The sequence below is a fragment of the Ctenopharyngodon idella genome, chromosome 24, assembly GCF_019924925.1.
Source record: "Ctenopharyngodon idella isolate HZGC_01 chromosome 24, HZGC01, whole genome shotgun sequence".
Classification (NCBI taxonomy): Eukaryota; Metazoa; Chordata; class Actinopteri; order Cypriniformes; family Xenocyprididae; genus Ctenopharyngodon; species Ctenopharyngodon idella.
Genome location: NC_067243.1, coordinates 18,768,060 through 18,786,401, shown reverse-complemented (window position 1 = coordinate 18,786,401; position 18,342 = coordinate 18,768,060). Strand labels below are relative to the sequence as shown.

At 37.1% G+C, this 18,342-nt stretch overlaps 2 protein-coding genes across 3 annotated transcripts in view; one reads left to right on the top strand and one right to left on the bottom strand.

Annotated features, from left to right (window-relative positions):
- acsbg1 (acyl-CoA synthetase bubblegum family member 1) overlaps window positions 1-6,545 on the top strand; it is a 40,956-nt gene extending 34,411 nt beyond the window's left edge. The window contains exons 4-15 of the mRNA XM_051883816.1: window positions 47-318; window positions 441-529; window positions 2,612-2,732; window positions 2,821-2,901; window positions 2,985-3,134; window positions 3,223-3,399; window positions 3,853-4,031; window positions 4,133-4,366; window positions 4,461-4,678; window positions 4,788-4,927; window positions 5,010-5,256; window positions 6,231-6,545. Of these exons, the coding sequence (XP_051739776.1) occupies window positions 47-318; window positions 441-529; window positions 2,612-2,732; window positions 2,821-2,901; window positions 2,985-3,134; window positions 3,223-3,399; window positions 3,853-4,031; window positions 4,133-4,366; window positions 4,461-4,678; window positions 4,788-4,927; window positions 5,010-5,256; window positions 6,231-6,307 (1,985 nt within the window). The 3' untranslated portion in view covers window positions 6,308-6,545. The remainder of the gene's footprint in view (window positions 1-46; window positions 319-440; window positions 530-2,611; window positions 2,733-2,820; window positions 2,902-2,984; window positions 3,135-3,222; window positions 3,400-3,852; window positions 4,032-4,132; window positions 4,367-4,460; window positions 4,679-4,787; window positions 4,928-5,009; window positions 5,257-6,230) is intronic.
- A 74-nt stretch (window positions 6,546-6,619) lies between these two features.
- Window positions 6,620-17,676, bottom strand: idh3a (isocitrate dehydrogenase (NAD(+)) 3 catalytic subunit alpha). Of its 2 annotated transcripts, XM_051883818.1 has the most exons (12): window positions 17,572-17,643; window positions 17,068-17,127; window positions 14,730-14,792; window positions 11,556-11,639; window positions 10,884-10,998; window positions 10,618-10,805; window positions 8,622-8,755; window positions 8,385-8,487; window positions 7,777-7,841; window positions 7,606-7,690; window positions 7,362-7,514; window positions 6,620-7,255 (listed from the first exon to the last, which is right to left on the bottom strand). In XM_051883818.1, exons 1-12 carry the CDS (start codon window positions 17,596-17,598, stop codon window positions 7,172-7,174), a joined length of 1,161 nt encoding a protein of 386 aa, XP_051739778.1. In that variant the 5' UTR covers window positions 17,599-17,643; the 3' UTR covers window positions 6,620-7,171. The 2 variants fall into 2 exon arrangements, with proteins under 2 accessions (XP_051739778.1, XP_051739779.1); XM_051883819.1 differs by lacking the exon at window positions 17,068-17,127 and having other exon boundaries at window positions 17,572-17,676.
- Window positions 17,677-18,342: the final 666 nt, after the last annotated feature.

Genomic DNA, 18,342 nt, shown 5'->3' with positions numbered 1-18,342 from the left:
TCAGATTTTTAGTCATTGAACTGTGATTATCTCCTATTCAATGCAGCAGAGAAAAAGAGCGTTGAGGAGGTTCTGGCAGATGCGGAATTGGCCCCAGCCCAATCCCTGTGGACTACAGAAGCCAGTGGATCAGTTCAGCTGAGAATGGATGAACTCTGTCCAGAACAGCCCATCACTGTGCATCAGATGTTTACCAACTCAGTTCAGAAATATGGGAAGCTGACTGCTTTGGTAACCAAAAGAGGAAACAAATGGGAAAAAGTTACCTTTTCGGAATATTATCACCTCAGTCGAATGGCCGCCAAAAGCTTTCTAAAGGTGATCTTGGCATTTTTTTAAACACTAATTTATACATAACATATTCATGTTACAAAGTTTAAGTCGTATGCATGGAATTTACGGATTAGATATAATACAGTGATATTTGACAATTCTCTTAGCTTGGTCTGGAGCGGTTCCACAGTGTAGCCATCCTGGGATTCAACTCTGCGGAGTGGTTTATCGCTGCTGTTGGAACTGTCTTTGCAGGGTGAGAAATACCTGTAGGTTTTTCACATTATGCCTAAAATTTCATACTTGTAAGTGTTGGTGTTGCTAAATCCACATTGTTCTGCCAAACACTTACCAGCCCAGGCTAAAAAACTGTAAGTATGTTGTTTATGTGTGCATAATCAAGGTCCAGCTGGTTTCTGCACAGTCAAACTACAGTGTTAATTAAGTATACAAGACACAATGCTTAAATCATATATTTGAAGAATTAAATACACCTTGTGCATCACCTTTTGTCTTTTGTGTTATGTGCACATTCAGAGGCCAACTGTTTTACGATTAGCGTGAATACAAGCCAAGCTACTATTACATTATCTGCTTCTGTTAGTCCGAATTCACAAAAAACAGAGAGACATGATTTCATTGGGCATTTACATGACATTTTAAAAGGTAATGATTTTGAAATTATTTAGTTTCAGGCTGCATCCGAAAGCTTAAAAATGCTGCCTTCTGAGAATTCATTCCAAGGTAGGAAGGCATAAAGGCACGTCCGAATCCAATCTTAGCTTCACTTACTGCCTCCTGAGATTGAATTTTGAAGGCAGCATATAGTAGATGTATCCTTCACTGCCTATGATATCCCACCGTCCTGTGCGTTCCATTCTGTGACAGTTAATGGGTTAGTTCACCCAAAACTGAAAATTTTGTCATCAGTAAGGGGCCGTTCACATATCGTGTCTAAAACTGTGTGGAAAGCGTGCCGCGCCGCTTTCTCTTCTTTCCAATGCGCTTACACTACCGTGGCGTCTGTCGTTGCTATGCAACCATGAACTCTCCACAAGTTTCAGCAAAGGATAAATTGATTTCAAGCCCTTGCTTTAGCTTTACTACTAGATATATTTATGGAGATGAGATATAAAAACACCTCGTACAGCTATGATCAGCTGTTCGGCTGAGCTTTCAATGTTTTGTTTCGTAAAGGCCGAAGCTGATCGGTTGGTTTTTGTCACATGATCTGCGGTGCGCTTGCGGCATTCTGAAAAGTTGAGAATTTTTCATCTCGATGCGCCTGGAAAATGTGCCGCATGCGCGTCGTGGCCGTGTTGTTTCCATTATGAGCACGCCTGCCGCGCACCTACCTTTGAAATAACGAATTTGAGCGTGCAAAAGACGCGATATGTGAACGGCCCCTAACTCATCCTTATGCCTTTCGTTCATCACAAATGAAGATATTTTAAGTGAAATCTGAGAGATTTCTGTCCCTCTATTGACAGTTTATGCAACGGACACTTTGACAGTTTCAAAAGTGATCGTAAAATTAATCATATTAATTGAGTGGTTTAGTCCAAATTTTCTGAAGAGATTAGTTATGGTAAATGGAAGTTCAAGCATGCTTGCTTAACGTGCGAGAACCAATCAAGTTCGTTCATGTTACACTGCGCGTTTGAGCTTCCACAAGAAACCAATGAGGTTTGTTCTTGCACATCAAGCAAGTAAGATTGAGCTTCTGTTTGTTGACTGATCAATGTTTATATGTGAATAAAAGCCTAAATTAAATCTGTTCATCATATAAAGTGATCATGTCTATTCAGAAAATTTGGACTAAACCGCTCGATTCATATGGATTATCTCTTTATACACTTTTTGAACCGTCAAAGTGGTAGTTGCATAGACTGTCAATGGAGAGACAGAAATCTCTCAGATTTCATTAAAATATCTTAATTTGTGTTCCGAAGATGAATGAAAATCTTGCGTCTTTGGAACGACATGAGGGTGAGTAATTAATGATAGAATTTTCATTTTTGGGTGAACTAACTCTTTAAGCTAAAAAAATAAAGATGGCATCTGAAAGTTGCAGGTAGTGGTTAGTTTGTGTGTAAATACTGTATGTTTTTGACCAGTGTTTTCCACTTGATATTATTTCTAGTGAGAAATTAGTATTGTAAATATTCCCTTAGCCTTTACCAAAGCTCTCTCTATTTTGTTGTAGATCATTAAACCGTTACGCTGCCTCAGAAGTTGGTCCAAAATCAGTTTCGTTAGATGCCTACGTGCACAAACGCTGCCTGCAATATTAGGGCTAGAATCACTGTCCTTACATCTATATTTTTGTTTGTGCTAGGGGTATAATGGCAGGGATCTATACCACAAACTCACCAGATGCCTGCCTCTATGTCGCTAATGACTCAAGAGCCAATGTCATTGTTGTGGAAAATCAAAAGCAGCTGGATAAGATTTTACAGGTAACATTTGATGTACTTTATTTTCTCTACCTGGACCTTCTCATAATCAATGAACAACCTGATTAATACTCTTGTTTTTTCTTGTTAGGTAAGAGATAATCTGCCACACTTGAAAGCCATAGTACAGTATTCTGGATCTTTAAAGGAGAAGATTCCCAATCTCTATTCGGTGAGTGTTCGATAAACAGAGATGAATTACTATTTAGGCCAAAGTTACCCAAAGATTTACTGTGACTGCTTGTCTTTGGACAGTGGGAAGAGTTCATGGGACTAGGACTGGAAATCTCTGATCAAGAACTAGATGAAGTCATCAGTAGCCAGAAAGCCAATCAGTGCTGTGTACTTATTTACACTTCTGGAACAACTGGATCACCCAAAGGAGTGATGCTAAGCCATGACAATGTAAACGGCTATGAAAAAAATTACATTCACATTATAGTGGCAATGTTGTGTTGTAGATTATTGAAACTTGAATTCTGGACTCTTATAGATCACATGGACAGCCCACCATGCAAGCAGGGTTGGAGAGATGCAGCCAGCTGAAATCAGGCAAGAGTCTCTGGTCAGCTACCTTCCTCTCAGCCATATAGCTGCCCAGATCTACGATCTGTGGACAGGGATCCAGTGGGGGGAGCAAGTTACCTTTGCTCAACCAGATGCTCTAAAGGTAAATGCTCAAGAACAATCCTGCTCCTGGAGGGCCACCTTCCTGCAGAGTTTAGATCCAGCACTCTGCCCTGAAGTTTCTACTAATTTTGCACACTCTACTGGAAGGTGGAACTTTTGCTTTAGATCCTGTAGCTGGTGGTGTCATCAAATATTAGTGTTGTAATTGAGACCAGCTCATTCGAGTCCAGGCCAAGACCTGAGTAGGTCGAGTCCAGGTCAAAACAGAGACCTGAAGAGGGTTGAGTCCTAGTGAAGTCCAAGACCATATTTTCATGATGGACTCTGCCTTCGCTTGGACTAAACCCTCTTCAGGTTTCTGTCTTGACCTGGAATTCAACCTCCTCAGGTCCTGGTCTGGACTTGAATGACTGGACTACTGCCACACTGTCAAATATTGTAAAGGATTTAAATCTATTCTATTGCTCACTTGAAGTTTTATTTTCCCTTTTAGGGGAGTTTGGTAGACACCCTTCGAGAGGTTGCCCCCACAGCCCACATGGGCGTTCCTCGTGTTTGGGAGAAAATTATGGAAAAGATCAAAGAAGGCATTTCACAGTGTGGATACATGAAAAGGAAACTGGTGACATGGGCCATGTCTGTTAGTCTGGAGGCTAATCAAAGGCTTACCAAGTACATAAATTGTTAAAAAGTACTGAATATCATTTTCCGTTTGTTACATTGATGTTATTTGGACCTTTCTTATGTTTTTATGATCATTATCTTCAAATCAGGGATGAGGAGAAGTCATTCCTCTTCACTCTTGCGGACAGCTTGGTCTTGCAAAAGCTTCGTGCTGAGCTGGGCTTCTCCAGTTGTATGAAGTTCTTTTCAGGAGCTGCTCCTATTGGAAGCGAAACCCTTCAATTCTTCCTCGGACTCAACATTCGACTGTATGAAGCCTACGGGATGAGTGAAAGCTCAGGACCCCACTTTCTGTCTGGCCCAAAAGTGTACCGCTTTCAAAGGCAAGCCCTCTTTCCTCAATTTACAAGTTGAATACTTTCAACTTGAAGGTCAATAATCAAGTTCACTGTGTAACAATTCCTTGAACTCTTCTAGCTGTGGTAAGGTTGTTCCAGGCTGCCGATACAAACTAGTAAACATAGATGCTGACGGAATTGGAGAAGTGTGTTTTTGGGGCCGGAATGTCTTCATGGGCTTCCTCAACCTTGAGGATAAAACAAAGGAATCTTTGGATCAAGATGGATGGCTCCACTCTGGAGACTTGGGAAAGGTAGATGAAGATGGCTTTCTTTACATTACCGGAAGAATAAAAGGTAAAGGATGCTATTTTTATCCTATACATTTTACTAGCTTTGATGGTACCATATAATTGGATTCAGGTTAGCTTTAAAGGGCAATTCCATTCAATCTCTTTCCTTTCAGAGCTCATTATCACTGCCGGAGGAGAGAACGTTCCCCCACTTCCCATAGAAGATGCTGTGAAACAGGAGTTGCCAATCATCAGCAATGCCATCCTAATTGGAGACAAAAGGAAATTTCTGTCTATGCTGTTAACACTAAAGGTAAACTATGTTTTGAGAAAAGTTCTGGCTTCAACAACTCTAAAAATATTTAGGTTACTCTGTTCTTCCTTTCCTTGGATAGTGCACAGTCAATACAGAGACCACAGAGCCAACAGACATTCTTAGCTTGGAGGCTGTGGAATACTGTCAGCGACTTGGTAGCCAAGCGACAAAAGTGTCAGACATCATTGGAGAAAAAGACAAGCTAGTGTACCAGTCCATTGAAGAGGGTATTGCACGGGTCAATTCAAAAGCAACCTCAAATGCACAACGCATACAAAAATGGACCATATTATTGAAAGATTTCTCAATTGTAGGAGGAGAACTAGGTGAGTGCTGAAACACTTCCCAATAGATGTCCATTGCTCGTTTTTATAAACTGGTGGTTGTATTTGGATCTTAAAGGGTTAGTTCACCCAAAAACGAAAATTATGTCATTAATTACTCACCCTCATGTCGTTCCAACACCCGTAAGACCTTCGTTCATCTTCGGAACACAAATTAAGATATTTTTGATAAAATCCGATGGCTCAGTGAGGCCTGCATTGCCAGCAAGATAATTAACACTTTCAATGATACTAAAGACGTATTTAAAACAGTTCATGTGACTACAGTGGTTCAACCTTAATGTTATGAAGCGACGAGAATACTTTTTGTGCGCCAAAAAACAAAATAACCGCTTCATGAAGCTTCAAAGCTTTACGATTCTTTAGTTTCGAATCAGTGGTTCGGAGTGCGTATCAAACTGCTAAAGTCACATGATTTCAGTAAACAAGGCTTTGTTACATGGTAAGGGTTTCGAAATTTCAATGGTTCACCACTGAGGGGCGTGACTTTGGCAGTTTGATACACACTCCGAACCACTGATTCGAAACAAAAGACTCATAAAGCTTCAAAGCTTCATGAAGCGGTGTTTTGAAATCGCCCATCACTAGATATTGTTGAATAGTTGTTATTTAGTTTTTTTGCCACACAAAAAGTATTTTCGTCGCTTCATAACATTAAGGTTGAAACACTGTAGTCACATTAACTATTTTAAACACATCTTTAGTAGCTTTCTGGGCATCTGAAAGTGGTAATTATCTTGCTGGCAATGCAGGCCTCACTGAGCCATCGGATTTTATCAAAAATATCTTAATTTGTGTTCTGAAGATGAACGAAGGTCTTACGGGTGTGGAACGACATGAAGGAGAGTAATTAATGACAGAATTTTTCATTTTTGGGTGAACGAACCTTTTAACTTGTATTGAACCTCTACCAACTGTTCATTCCAAAAGATAATAGAATATATATTTCTTTTCAGGTCCTACAATGAAACTACGTCGCCCAGTGGTGTTGCAGAAGTATCACAGTGAAATAGAGAGTTTTTACAGAGAATAGAAGACCTGGCTGTATCTCTATTAAAGATACTGTTGATTTTTGCCAAGACAGATTGTAGAAATGTGGGTTTTAATGCTTTTTTAAATTTAACAACCTAATTTAATTCTATTTTTTTAATTACTATCTCTCAACATACTGTTAATTGTCTTACAATGTTGGTTGGATGTTATATGATGTTTAATATTCCTGTATGATTTGATCAGATCTTAAAAATAAAACTTGTGCTTTGTGGATATAATGTATATGATAATGCTCTCATCTTTATGTAGTGTTATAATGATCGTATAAAAAGTACTGACATAAAGACATAGGTTGCCCATAAAAATAGATGTATATATTCCAACTACAGTCACGTCTTGATAGTACAGTCATTTCACAATTGACAAAGCAAAGGTCAACAGTTGTTTGAATTATATTACTTGTTAACCATAATGCAAAGTTCATAGCTAATGTTAAAGCTCAAGCATAAAACGGTGAAACATCTATTCACGTTAACGGATTTAACACACACTAAAGCAAAGCAAAAAAGAAAAATGTATTTCAGCCCCTAATACTTTGACAAGATTATCCCTGTCATGTGACAGAAAGGCAAATTGTCTATATTAAACCAGAGAAAATGTCCAGTCAATAAATACGGTTTATCTTAGATTATGTAGTTCCTTTTTGACAGATTAAAACAGCTCACAAATACAGTCACCGTAGAACAAGAATTTAAGACAGTGCTTTGTGGTTCTGTAGAAACAAAAATGCAGACACTTAGTAGAATTGTGCGCAGATATCAGAATGATACGAAGATTAATTTCATGTTTTTTTTGACTGTCAGTTCTTTAGGCATGATATCCAAACATAGACTTTAGAAAAGTCTCATTCCATGTCCTGCACTCTTCGGCAGATGTCATCTGTGAACTCTGAGCACTTAGAATTTCCACCAAGGTCTTTGGTCAGAACCTGGAATATATAGAAACATATAAACAGATGTAAGTATCAAGATCTGTCTTGATGCTGGATGCCAAATTCATATTCATGCCCCGAGATCACTAATAACTGATCCTACCTTTTTGTCCCGTATGGTGTCGTAGCAGGCAGTCTCAATCTTTTTAGCGTAACTGTGCAGTCCCATGTGACGCAGCATCATGACGGCACTCAGCAAAAGGGCGGTAGGGTTTGCCATATCTTTGCCTGCGATATCAGGGGCAGTTCCGTGTACCTAACGTACACAAAAAAACAAGAATTATGATAAATGGAATGATACTAATTGATTACTCCATTGTAAAGCTATTGCAGCATCCAGCACATACTGATTCAAATATGGCAACACCATTGGCTCCGATGTTCCCGCTAGGAGTGACTCCAAGGCCTCCAATCAATCCGGCACACAGATCACTGAAAGACAAATCAAAGGATGGTGAGACTTTTTAAAGATAATCAAATGAAATTTAATATTATTATATGATGCTTTATACACTCACCTCAAGATGTCGCCATATAGATTAGGCATTACCAGCACATCAAAGTGAGAGGGATCTTGCACCATCTAGTGGATAATCACAATGCAAAGATGGTGATGATTTTATGAAAATAAATTGACTTCTGGACAGTGTTGGGGGTAATGCATTACCAAGTAATTATTTACTGTAATTTAATTACTCTGAATTTTTCTGTAATTGAAAATGAAAATATTGTAATATTTAAAAAACTTGTACTAAATATAAAATGTTTGATTGTTCTTTTGCTAGCTAGATAACAGCCTGTTAGCATTTTTTCTTTTTTAAAATATCGTCATTCGGTAAAACCGAAATTTTGGTTAAACCAAATGACTTTTTTGGTGACAAATTTTGTCCATCTTGTAAAAAAATGACAAAAGCAGTGTTAATTATAAAAACCACAATCTCATTGTTAACACTTAATAAAACTTCAAAATTAATTATATCTCCATTATGTTTTTTACACTTTTAAAAACTTTATTCGTCAATGACCCAAATTAATATAAACAAAATGTCAAAAGCACATCAAAACATTTCACAGATGTGAGATGTGTAGAAAAGGCCTAATGAATGAAGTTGTCTTGTATACATACATTGAGGCAGACTGTATCCAGATACATTTCTGTGAATTTCACGTCCTTGAAATTCTCAGCAACCTCTCTGCACTTTCGCAGAAACAGACCATCAGACATTCGCCTAGAAGACATCACTGAATTCAGCATGTTTATATATTACAACCATTTTAGATTCAATAAGACATTTGTTACCAGTAAAAACTCCTGTTATATAGAAATTCATCATAGCAGTTTTCTTGGCAAGGAGAAACTCACATGATGTTGGCTTTGTGAACAGCCGTGACACTGGTTCTTTGGTTATTTCGGGCGTACTCAAATGCATACTCAGCAATGCGTCTGCTGGCATCCTCTGTGATCAGTTTAATACTCTGTACGACTCCATCCACAATCTGATTCATAGTGAAAATAAAGCAAATTTAATATTGTGGTTAGGGTTTGTTCAAACCACTTGACAAAACCAAGAGTAGGGTTAGTTCATACAAAGGGGCAAGATATGATGACTGCTATACAAACTCAGATTTAAGTTTTTCACAGTAAGTTTCATACGGTGGACTTGATCTAGAAGACAACTCGAGGTTTTATGTACACAACCACATCATACACACTACCATTCAAAAGTTTGGGTTTTTTGAGAAAATTTGAGAAAAGTAAAGTGATTTTTACATTTACACTACTGTTCAAATGTTTGGGGTTGGTACTTTTTTTGAAAGAAGTCTCTTATGCTCACCAAGGCTGCATTTATTCAATCAAAAATACAGTAAAAAGCAGTAATATTGTGAAATATTTTAATTTAAAATAACTGTTTTCTATTTGAATATATTTTAAAATGTAATTTTCAGCATCATTACTCCAGTCTTCATTGTCACATGACCCTTCAGAAATCATTCTAATATGATGATTTGCTGCTCAAGAAACATTTCTTATTATTATCATCAATGTTGAAAACAGTTGTGCTGCTTAAAGGGACAGTTCACCCTAAAATGGATCATTTACTCACCCTGGTGTTATTCTAATGCCGTATGTTGCGTTTTTGTTCATCTTGATTTCTCACAACTCGTGTGCTTTTTCTGGGCGGGACAGAGTAAACTGCAGCGCTTAAAAAGAGTCTCATGAACACGCACGTCATGCAGCCGTGCAGAGAAAACCAACGGCCAAGGTCAAGAATTTCTTTGTATAATACATTAAATTTTGGTATGTTTTTCACTAAACCCTATCGTATACCCCCAGAACACCTGGAATATACGACATGTTTCACATGGGATCATTCAGTGATACTTTTGCATCTTTTTTAAAAAAAGCTTGATGCTGGTCGCTGTTCACTGCCATTATATGAATGAGTACGAGTAGGACTTTTTATTAAAAAATTCTCCTTTTGTTGTCCATAAAAGAAGGAAGGGCATACGGCATTAGAACAACACTAGGTTGAGTAAATGATTATTTGTCCAACAGAAAGTTCAAATTATAAAAGTCTTTACTGTCACTTTTGATCAATTTAATGCATCCTTACTAAATAAATGTATTAATTTAATTCAAAAGAAACATTGTACGGACCACAAACTCTTGAACAGTAGTGTACATAGTTTGAACAACATGGACAGACAAAGGGAAGATCGCATGAATGAAATGTGACGACCTGAAGGTCATTTCACATAACACTTTGACACACTATGGACTGGGACCAGAGACAACTGATTTACAGCAGCCATGTGACACCTACCTAAAGAATAAACAGCACTGAAATATGAGCTGTGCCCAGTGAATTCCTGCTAACACTGCATGAAAAACTGGTTAAGATAGCATTAGATGATAATAGCATGACCTTTGGCATTTGTGAAGGGAGCCAATCAACTGCTGAGGACCCCAAAGGTCAAATGTCATCCTATTGTTGTACTCTGGGCCTAAAGATCTAAAAGGGTATAAATGTATATACAGTTGCAGGAAAAAGTACTACACATGATACTATATAGAACATACTTTTTTAACGCCTGTGAAGCAAGTTACAAACCAAATGTCGTACCTACTTTACAGTATGCGAATTCGGATGAATTGGTGTGATTTATTAAAAAGGTCAGATCAAAATCTGATGACCAATTAATGCAGGAATCCATGTAAAATGTCCAAGGATTCACATATTTTTTTCCTGCAACTGCAGATCTCTGCAGCAGAAATCAAAAGAATAAGAACAGCAAGCTCTGGTTTGGTTGAGTTACTGGTTAAACAGTTTGAAAAACAGATGGGCACACATACATACCACATGTTCAATCCCACTGTACTCTCCTTCTGTGTTTTCTCTGATGGTGACCAAATCCACATCGGTGTAAGGCGTCTTATAGCCCTCGATGGACACACACGGACGCACATTGGCATACAGGTCGAAGGTCTTCCTTAACAGTAGGTTCATGGACGGGTGTCCGGCAGCAATCGGCGTTTTCAGGGGTCCTGAAATTGAATCGAAATTGTGTGAGTTTCGTAAACACTATAATGATTCAAATGATATGAGAGATCAAACAAGTTTACCTTTTAAACCAATTTTGTTTTTGTCCATCGACTCTTTTGCCTCAGGAGGGATCATCCATCTGCCTCCGGGACCTTGGATGGCAGTGACATTTCTCTCTTCCCACTGAATAGGGGCCTGATTGAGGAAAAAAAGGTGATAATGTAGCTTTAAAGTCAGCATGAAACGGAAGTTGCGATAGTCTTTTCTTCCCTATTGTTGTATATCTGAGTGAAACGGCTTCTCGAACAAGAAAAAATGGTGGGGGGGTGGGGGGGCTTGATTTTGTCTGTTGGGAATTGATTGGAAGGTTGTAGTTTGCTATTGGTCGATCTCATGTGAGTGACAGGTTATCAGAGAAGAGAATAGATGACAATGCAAGATGGAGTGGGAAGTTCTTGATTATAGATTATCACATGAATTAAAAAAAATAATGATGTGCCCGGATAAATCATTTAAAATAAATCCTGCAATATTCCATTAAAAACCGAAGAATTTTCAATTTTGAATTCATTGTGACTTTAAATACAGCTGCACTATGTAAGTCATGGGCAAATATTTACACAAATGTGCTGAATACTCTAAGACTGAAAGCAGTGCACAAAAGGGGTTAAAAACATAATAGTTGCTCAACGCGCTTGTTGTAACTTGCAGTCTAAGCTGAATTCTTGAAAAGTCAAACAACAGATACGTACCTTTGCTGCTTCAAATATCTTCATTACTGCAGTGGATATCTCTGGACCGATTCCATCTCCAGGAATTAACGTTACAGTTTGAATCTGTCAAAGCACAAAAAAAACAGAAACTAGATTAAAATTTCTGAGAATTAATCACAAGTATCTGGCATTATTTTTCTGAGGCTTCTACGTATATTTGAGGATTTCACTACAAAAGTTTGAACACCGCGGGCTGCTATAACTAATGTCTCCAGAACAAAGGCATCCATATCGAGTTATTTTGCAGCGTATGTTTTGTATACAGTTGCTAGTGCCAAAAAGCCACCGCCTTCAAGTGAACAACCTTGACTGAAGTAATTATGCCTCCAACTTGCACAACTGCATAGTTCCTGCAGGCTGCAAAATTAATGTTTGAGACTTCTTTTATGATTCATGCTTACTCCAAGTACATTAAGCTCTTCAAAATACTTGCCTTTCGGACAAGTAAAACTGACCATTTACCATCCCTAACCTGATGTTTTTTTTTATGTTTTTTAAATAAAAAAAAAACTACTAGAAAAATTGGATTTAAACGAAAAAAAAAATATACATTTTATTATATTGCTAATATTTTTAACATGTTTGATTTTTTTTTTTTTAGAACATAATTAGTTTTACTAGCCAACGTGTGCAGATTTCCATACTTTAAGGTCACTATATAGTTGACTTTAAATTCCTGATATCAAATTCCTTTTTCCTAATAGTTTTAACATATTAAAACTTTTTTTGTTTGTTTGTTTGTTTTTAAGCTGGTTTGGGACAATTAATGTAATCTTAAATGACATTAACTTTTGAAATTCTGTTCATGTAAAAAAAAAAAAAAAAAAAAAAAAAAAAAAAAAAAAGTGAGCATGTACATTATAACCAACTAAACTGGACCACAAACTACATTCATATACATCGTTCCCAGTTAACCAAAATTTGTTCTAAGAACGTTTTGCTAATGTTCCCATTAAAGGTGCAATATGTAACATTTTTTGTCCGCCAGAGGTCGCTAGAGGCCTATTCGAAACAAAGGCGTAGCTTGATGACGCCAAGTTTGAGCGCGGAATCTTGAGACATGTCGTCTTCACCTCACAGCCGGTGGAAAATAATCGGGATAGGACTCGGGCAGAAATCATGTTCATGGATGCGATTATTAACGTTATTGTAGTATGAAGCAGAGCAGGACTGAGTGTTGTGAGAGCTGAACGAGGCCGCTGGAGCGATTGCGCAACACACGCGTCACAAGCAGCTGAACTTTTATTATGCCACAGTCGCCGGCGCAGCTTCCGCTTTTTCGGTCATGAGTATGAGGTAACACGGCTCTGTTTATCATATTAGATACATTTGAGTGTGTTGAAAATGTTATAACGTTACTATATAACGTTATAACGTTCGCTCGGCGGCTGCTGTGAGACACTCGTTACACACTGCAGTAAACTAGATCGATTTTAGAATATTATTAATAAATGCTGGATGGCTTGTGTTGATAAATGGCATGGAATTAATTTTAAAACATATTGTATGATGGAGAAAACTCTGTATTACTTTTACTAAAAATAAAGCTGCATCTGATTATGCTATGTTAACTTGACAAAAATAGTGTTTTTCTCTGAGGAATGGTAAAGCATGGTACTCGCAAAAAAAAAAGAAAAAGAAAAAAATCAAGAAAATTAGATTTAAACAATAAGACTAAACGTGTTGAGCTATGTAACAATGATTCGTTTTCTGTCTATAAATATATCAAAACAGTTGTTCCCTTGTCTATTAAAATGTAATATATTAAAGCGTCTTTGGTGTTTCCATGGTTTCTACAAAATAAAACCGGAAACCGAGGGTAATGCAGATATGACGCAATTGACAGGGACTCCTCACATGTCCTAGAGCCTTGGTTAAAACTGCAATTTTCTCAAGATTTACAAATAGCTGGAAACATTTGGGATATTGTAAGTACTCAAGTGAACAAAATATATAACACTGTCCTAGTGGTTTTTGGATATTTTACTGCAAAATTCTTACATATTGCACCTTTAAGTTATGAAAAAGTTATTTCTAAATGTCCTTTGAACGTTAACAGTCCATTTTTAAAAATGTTTTTCTTGGTTATGTGAACATTAGGAAACATTCCAATATCATTCTTCAAACATTACTGGAATATTACTTTTGGATGTTTTCCTAACATTCTGAAATAACTAGTATTAACATTTAATAAATGTTAGATGAATGTCTAACTAAAATGTTTCAGAAAAAAACTCCATACAACACATAAATAACATGTTTGTGCAAACATTTTGAGCACAATATTAATAAAACTTTGACCAAACTATCTATTAATGTTACTCGAAGAACATTTGCTCATAACTTTAAGAGAACCTTGCCAGAACATTAGCTAACGTTCTGAGAACGTTCCCTATCAGCTGGAGTGGTACTACAATCTTACCATATTTGTGTACCACGCTATTTACATCCAATGTACTTGAATTAAAATGGTAACCAAACAATTGTGGGGCACCACTGACTTCCATAGTATTTTTTTCCAAGCTATCAACCAGTGTTGCCAAGTCCATGATTATCCCGCGGAATTGGGCTACTTTAACACTGTTGCCGCGGGTTGTTTTTCCATGTCTGCAGGTTGAAGCGATGATATTTAGCCCCTGGAAAGCGAATTTTACCAGGGGAACCCCGCCAAGCAGATTTTACCCCCGGAACGCATTTTTTTTTACCAGGAGACCCCCCGAAACGCAATTGGGCTAGTTTTGTGCTAGTTTTGAGTAGCAATTGGACAGGTTTTGTTGTGAAAACCTGGCAACCCTGCGGTCAACTGTTTGGTTACCCATACTCTTCAAAATATCTTCTTTTATGTTCGGCAGAAGAAAGAAATTCATATAGGTTTGGAACAATTTGAGGTTGAGTAAATGATGGCAGAATTTTCATTTTTGGGTGAACCATCCCTTTAATATCACGGAATTACCATGATACATGTATATATATAAAAAAAAAAAAAAACACATGGTGTTGAGAAGTGTCCAAAAATGGTACCATCTTAGCAGATGATAGTAGTAGTAATACCACTAGTACTTGGTTAGTTTCATCCATAAAGTTATTTGAGTCAGTTTGTAACTTTGTGTTATCACAAGAAATTAACAGCAGTGTGTATTAAATTCAACTTACCCCTCTAGAGAAGGTTTTGGGCTGTGGCGTCTGAGTCTTTATGGCTCCTATTACACGGGACACCTGCAGAGACAATTTTAAAGATACAAACAGATCAATAACACTGGAAGAAATCAATCAAGCTGATACTACACAATACACAAAGCCCAAACATTATATTAAAAAGCAAGCAAACTATCCATGCGTTTTTAAAAAGGGCTGCGTTTAATGCGACTCACTGTCACTCTGGCTGATCTTCACAGTGGCACACAGTAGCTAAAGCAGTTAATTAGACTGAGCCAGACTTAGTCTGATCCCATTAACTCTGCATGCAAACTTTAAGTGTTTTTTTTTAACACACAATGCTGCAAGTTCAATTAAGGCGACAAGCATGCAGAAGGTGAGTTACACCAGGGACCATCCTGAAGCCAAAAGAATAAACAAACGCAAACCTTTGCCAATTAGTTATGTGATTTAATTGTTCGTTATTACTCATCCCTGGTGTAAAATGAGGGGTGTAGTTTCACAAATCTGTCACTTCAAGTATATGAACATTCAGTTTAAAGGGTTAGTTCACCCAAAAATGAAAATTCTGTCATTAATTACTCACCCTCATGTCGTTCCACACCCGTAAGACTTTCATTCATCTTCTGAACACAAATTAAGATATTTTTGATGAAATCTGATCTGAGTCATCAATAGACAGCAATATAATCACCACTTTCGAGGTCCAGAAAGGTACTAAAGAGTAAAGACATTGTTAAAAAAGTCGACGTGACTGCAGTGGTTCAACCTTAATTTTATAAAGCGACAAGAATACTTTTTCTTTTGTTTTTGCGCACAAAAATAACTTTATTCAACAATATCTTCTTCTGTGTCATTCTGTCATAATTTACGTCCAGCGCTTCCAGGTTCTTATGACAGAACGCCGACTCATTATTGGCCGGCTCCTGCATCAGCATCACACGCATGTGTCATGCTGCTCACGTGATCAGCTTTTGCCAATACCGAGCCGGCATTCTGACGTAAACACGGAAGCGCTGCACTGTGCTTACTGCATTAACTGCGTAAGGGTAATGACAGGGAAGAGAAGAGATTGTTGAATAAAGTCATTATTTTTGTTTTGATTTTGCGCACAAAAAGTATTCTCGTCGCTTTATAACATTAAGGTTGAACGACTGCAGTCTCATGGACTATTTTAATAATGTCTTTACTACCTTTCTGGACCTTGAAAATGTCGGTTAAATAGCTGTCTATGGACGAGTTATATACCTCTTGGATTTTATCAAAAATATCTTAATTTGTTTTCCGAAGATGAACGAAGGTCTTACAAGAGGGTGAGTAATTAATGACAGAAATATCATTTTTGGGTGAACTAACCCTGCCTAAAACTTTAAAGCTACTGGTCAAACACCAATGACAAGGATTTTTTGAAACAAACCCCTCAAAAAAGAGAGCAGATCTGATGAGGACATTAATTCTCTTTATGAGAAAGCAATGTGTACTGTGAGAGAGCAGTGCCATAAAACAAAAAAGTATTTGGACACTTTCTCCAGAAAATATTAAAATTAATTTTAATTCAGAATCGCACTCAAAAATGTATGATCGTCATTGCATTTGGAGGGACAGAAACCTCTGAGATTGTATTAAAAATATAGAGATTCAAAATTAAGACATTAGTAAGTTTTTGCTACCTCAAGTGACTTCTTACCAGACCTTTTTGGTAAGAAAAGTGAAGTTAGTTTGGAGAAAAGATATAATTTTTTTTTTTGTTCTTGAAGACGTTTCATATTTGGGGTTTCATATTTTGCAATGGCATTCATACATTGTAAGTGTGGCTTAAATTTGAACACTTGAAAATGATGATTCATTATATGATGGTTTACAGATCTAAGATCTCCCATCATATGCACAGCTATTTTATATGTCATCCCTCCAGTATTAGTAAACTACATTAGAAGCCACAATTATATGTAAAACACCAGTCTGAAGGACACAAAATGGTTTTCTGCATGTTCTCATGTCCTTATCATTATCTAATTGTGTTTTAGAAGAACTATCAACATTAAGTTAATGAGAGAAACTCCTAAAACTATGGTTAGTTTAGTCGTGACATAAGTCAGCTCTTGTTACTACATTCATGAAGCCAACATGTCGGGGTGACCTTCATCCACCAGCTGATTGGTTAGTTGGCGATAATAGATCTCCTTGCTTGTGTAAATCAGCTAAACTCATTTTTAAACTATCTCACCCTGACTATTTTAATGTCCAAGTCAAATTTGCCATCTTTAATGCCTATGACCCATTGCAAGCTAACACGTTAAAGCTAACTGAATGAACTGAGAGATGCGCGTCTTACTTCCGGAGTCCCGCTCGCGTCACTTATCCGCACGCCGCATCTCTCGAGAAGTTTTATGAGCTGAAAAGGCAAGAATGTCGTTTTAAATGATCACAACCCGACCTTACTGTCCCTCTAGCTGAGTTTATTTACTCTTTGTGTTATTAAACACAATAATTTGTGGCTCGGGATGACTGCAGAGGTGTTGAACATCTGTGGCGTTTGACTCAGGCGTGATTCATCCACCCAGATCAGAACGCGTCGTATTATTCTCTTAACTTCACTTATATGTGTTAAAAGACTACTATATGAGTTAACAGAGCTGTTAAATGTGTTAAACATGTAAGTGCCGGTGTGAAGGGCATGCAGTACGTTACTGGGCCGCTGTAGCATCTCTAAAGCAACGCAACGCTTTCTTTCAGCGTAAATTAAGTATATACTTGCATTCATGGTACACAGTCATATTAGGCATAACAGAACACAGACTGCTGTAATCTGAGGTTTGTCGTATGATATAGTCCTTACCGTTGACCTCCACGCGTTTCCAGCCATCCTGTGCTAATCGTGCTCTGGCGACTACTAATAACTCAGTGTCTCATCCTCTACTATGAGTATCTAGGGTTGCCAGATTTTACCTAGACTACTAGAAAGCAATGATTTATCTTATGGCAGGGGTTTTAAATCTTTTAGATGACACGGACCTTAAAATATGATCATCCTGGTACATAAATGTGTAGCTGTATATTTTCATGTATCTATAAAGACTAATTTTTTTGTATTTTATTTATTTCATTATATTTTATTGTGTTACATTATTGCACAATACATTATTTTTAATCGATTTATTTAATCACTTTTTTTAATTCAAATTATTTGTTAATTTAGTTTGTTAGTTTATTCTTATTATTTATTTTATTCTTATTATTATTTACATTTTTTTTTTACGCTGTTTCTCTACTTTTCCACAGACCCCCTATCACTCCCTTAATTGCGCACCCCTGGTTTGAAAATCCCAGTTATTTTTATCAATATAAATTGACCAAAAGTACTTCGAATTTATGTAATAGAATAAATGCATTTTTTTTTATTCAAAAAAGAGTGATACAAAATCTGACACATTTTCAGAGTTTAGAAGGTGTAAGCTATATTTTTTGAATTTTGGTAGTAATTCACAAATGTTCCCAACAATTACAAAAGAAAGAAAAAATAACAAATAGCATAATTTGCCCTTTTCAGAATTGCAGACTGCAAAAATAGGGGATTTAGATAAACCTGGCAACCATATGTACAAGCCCG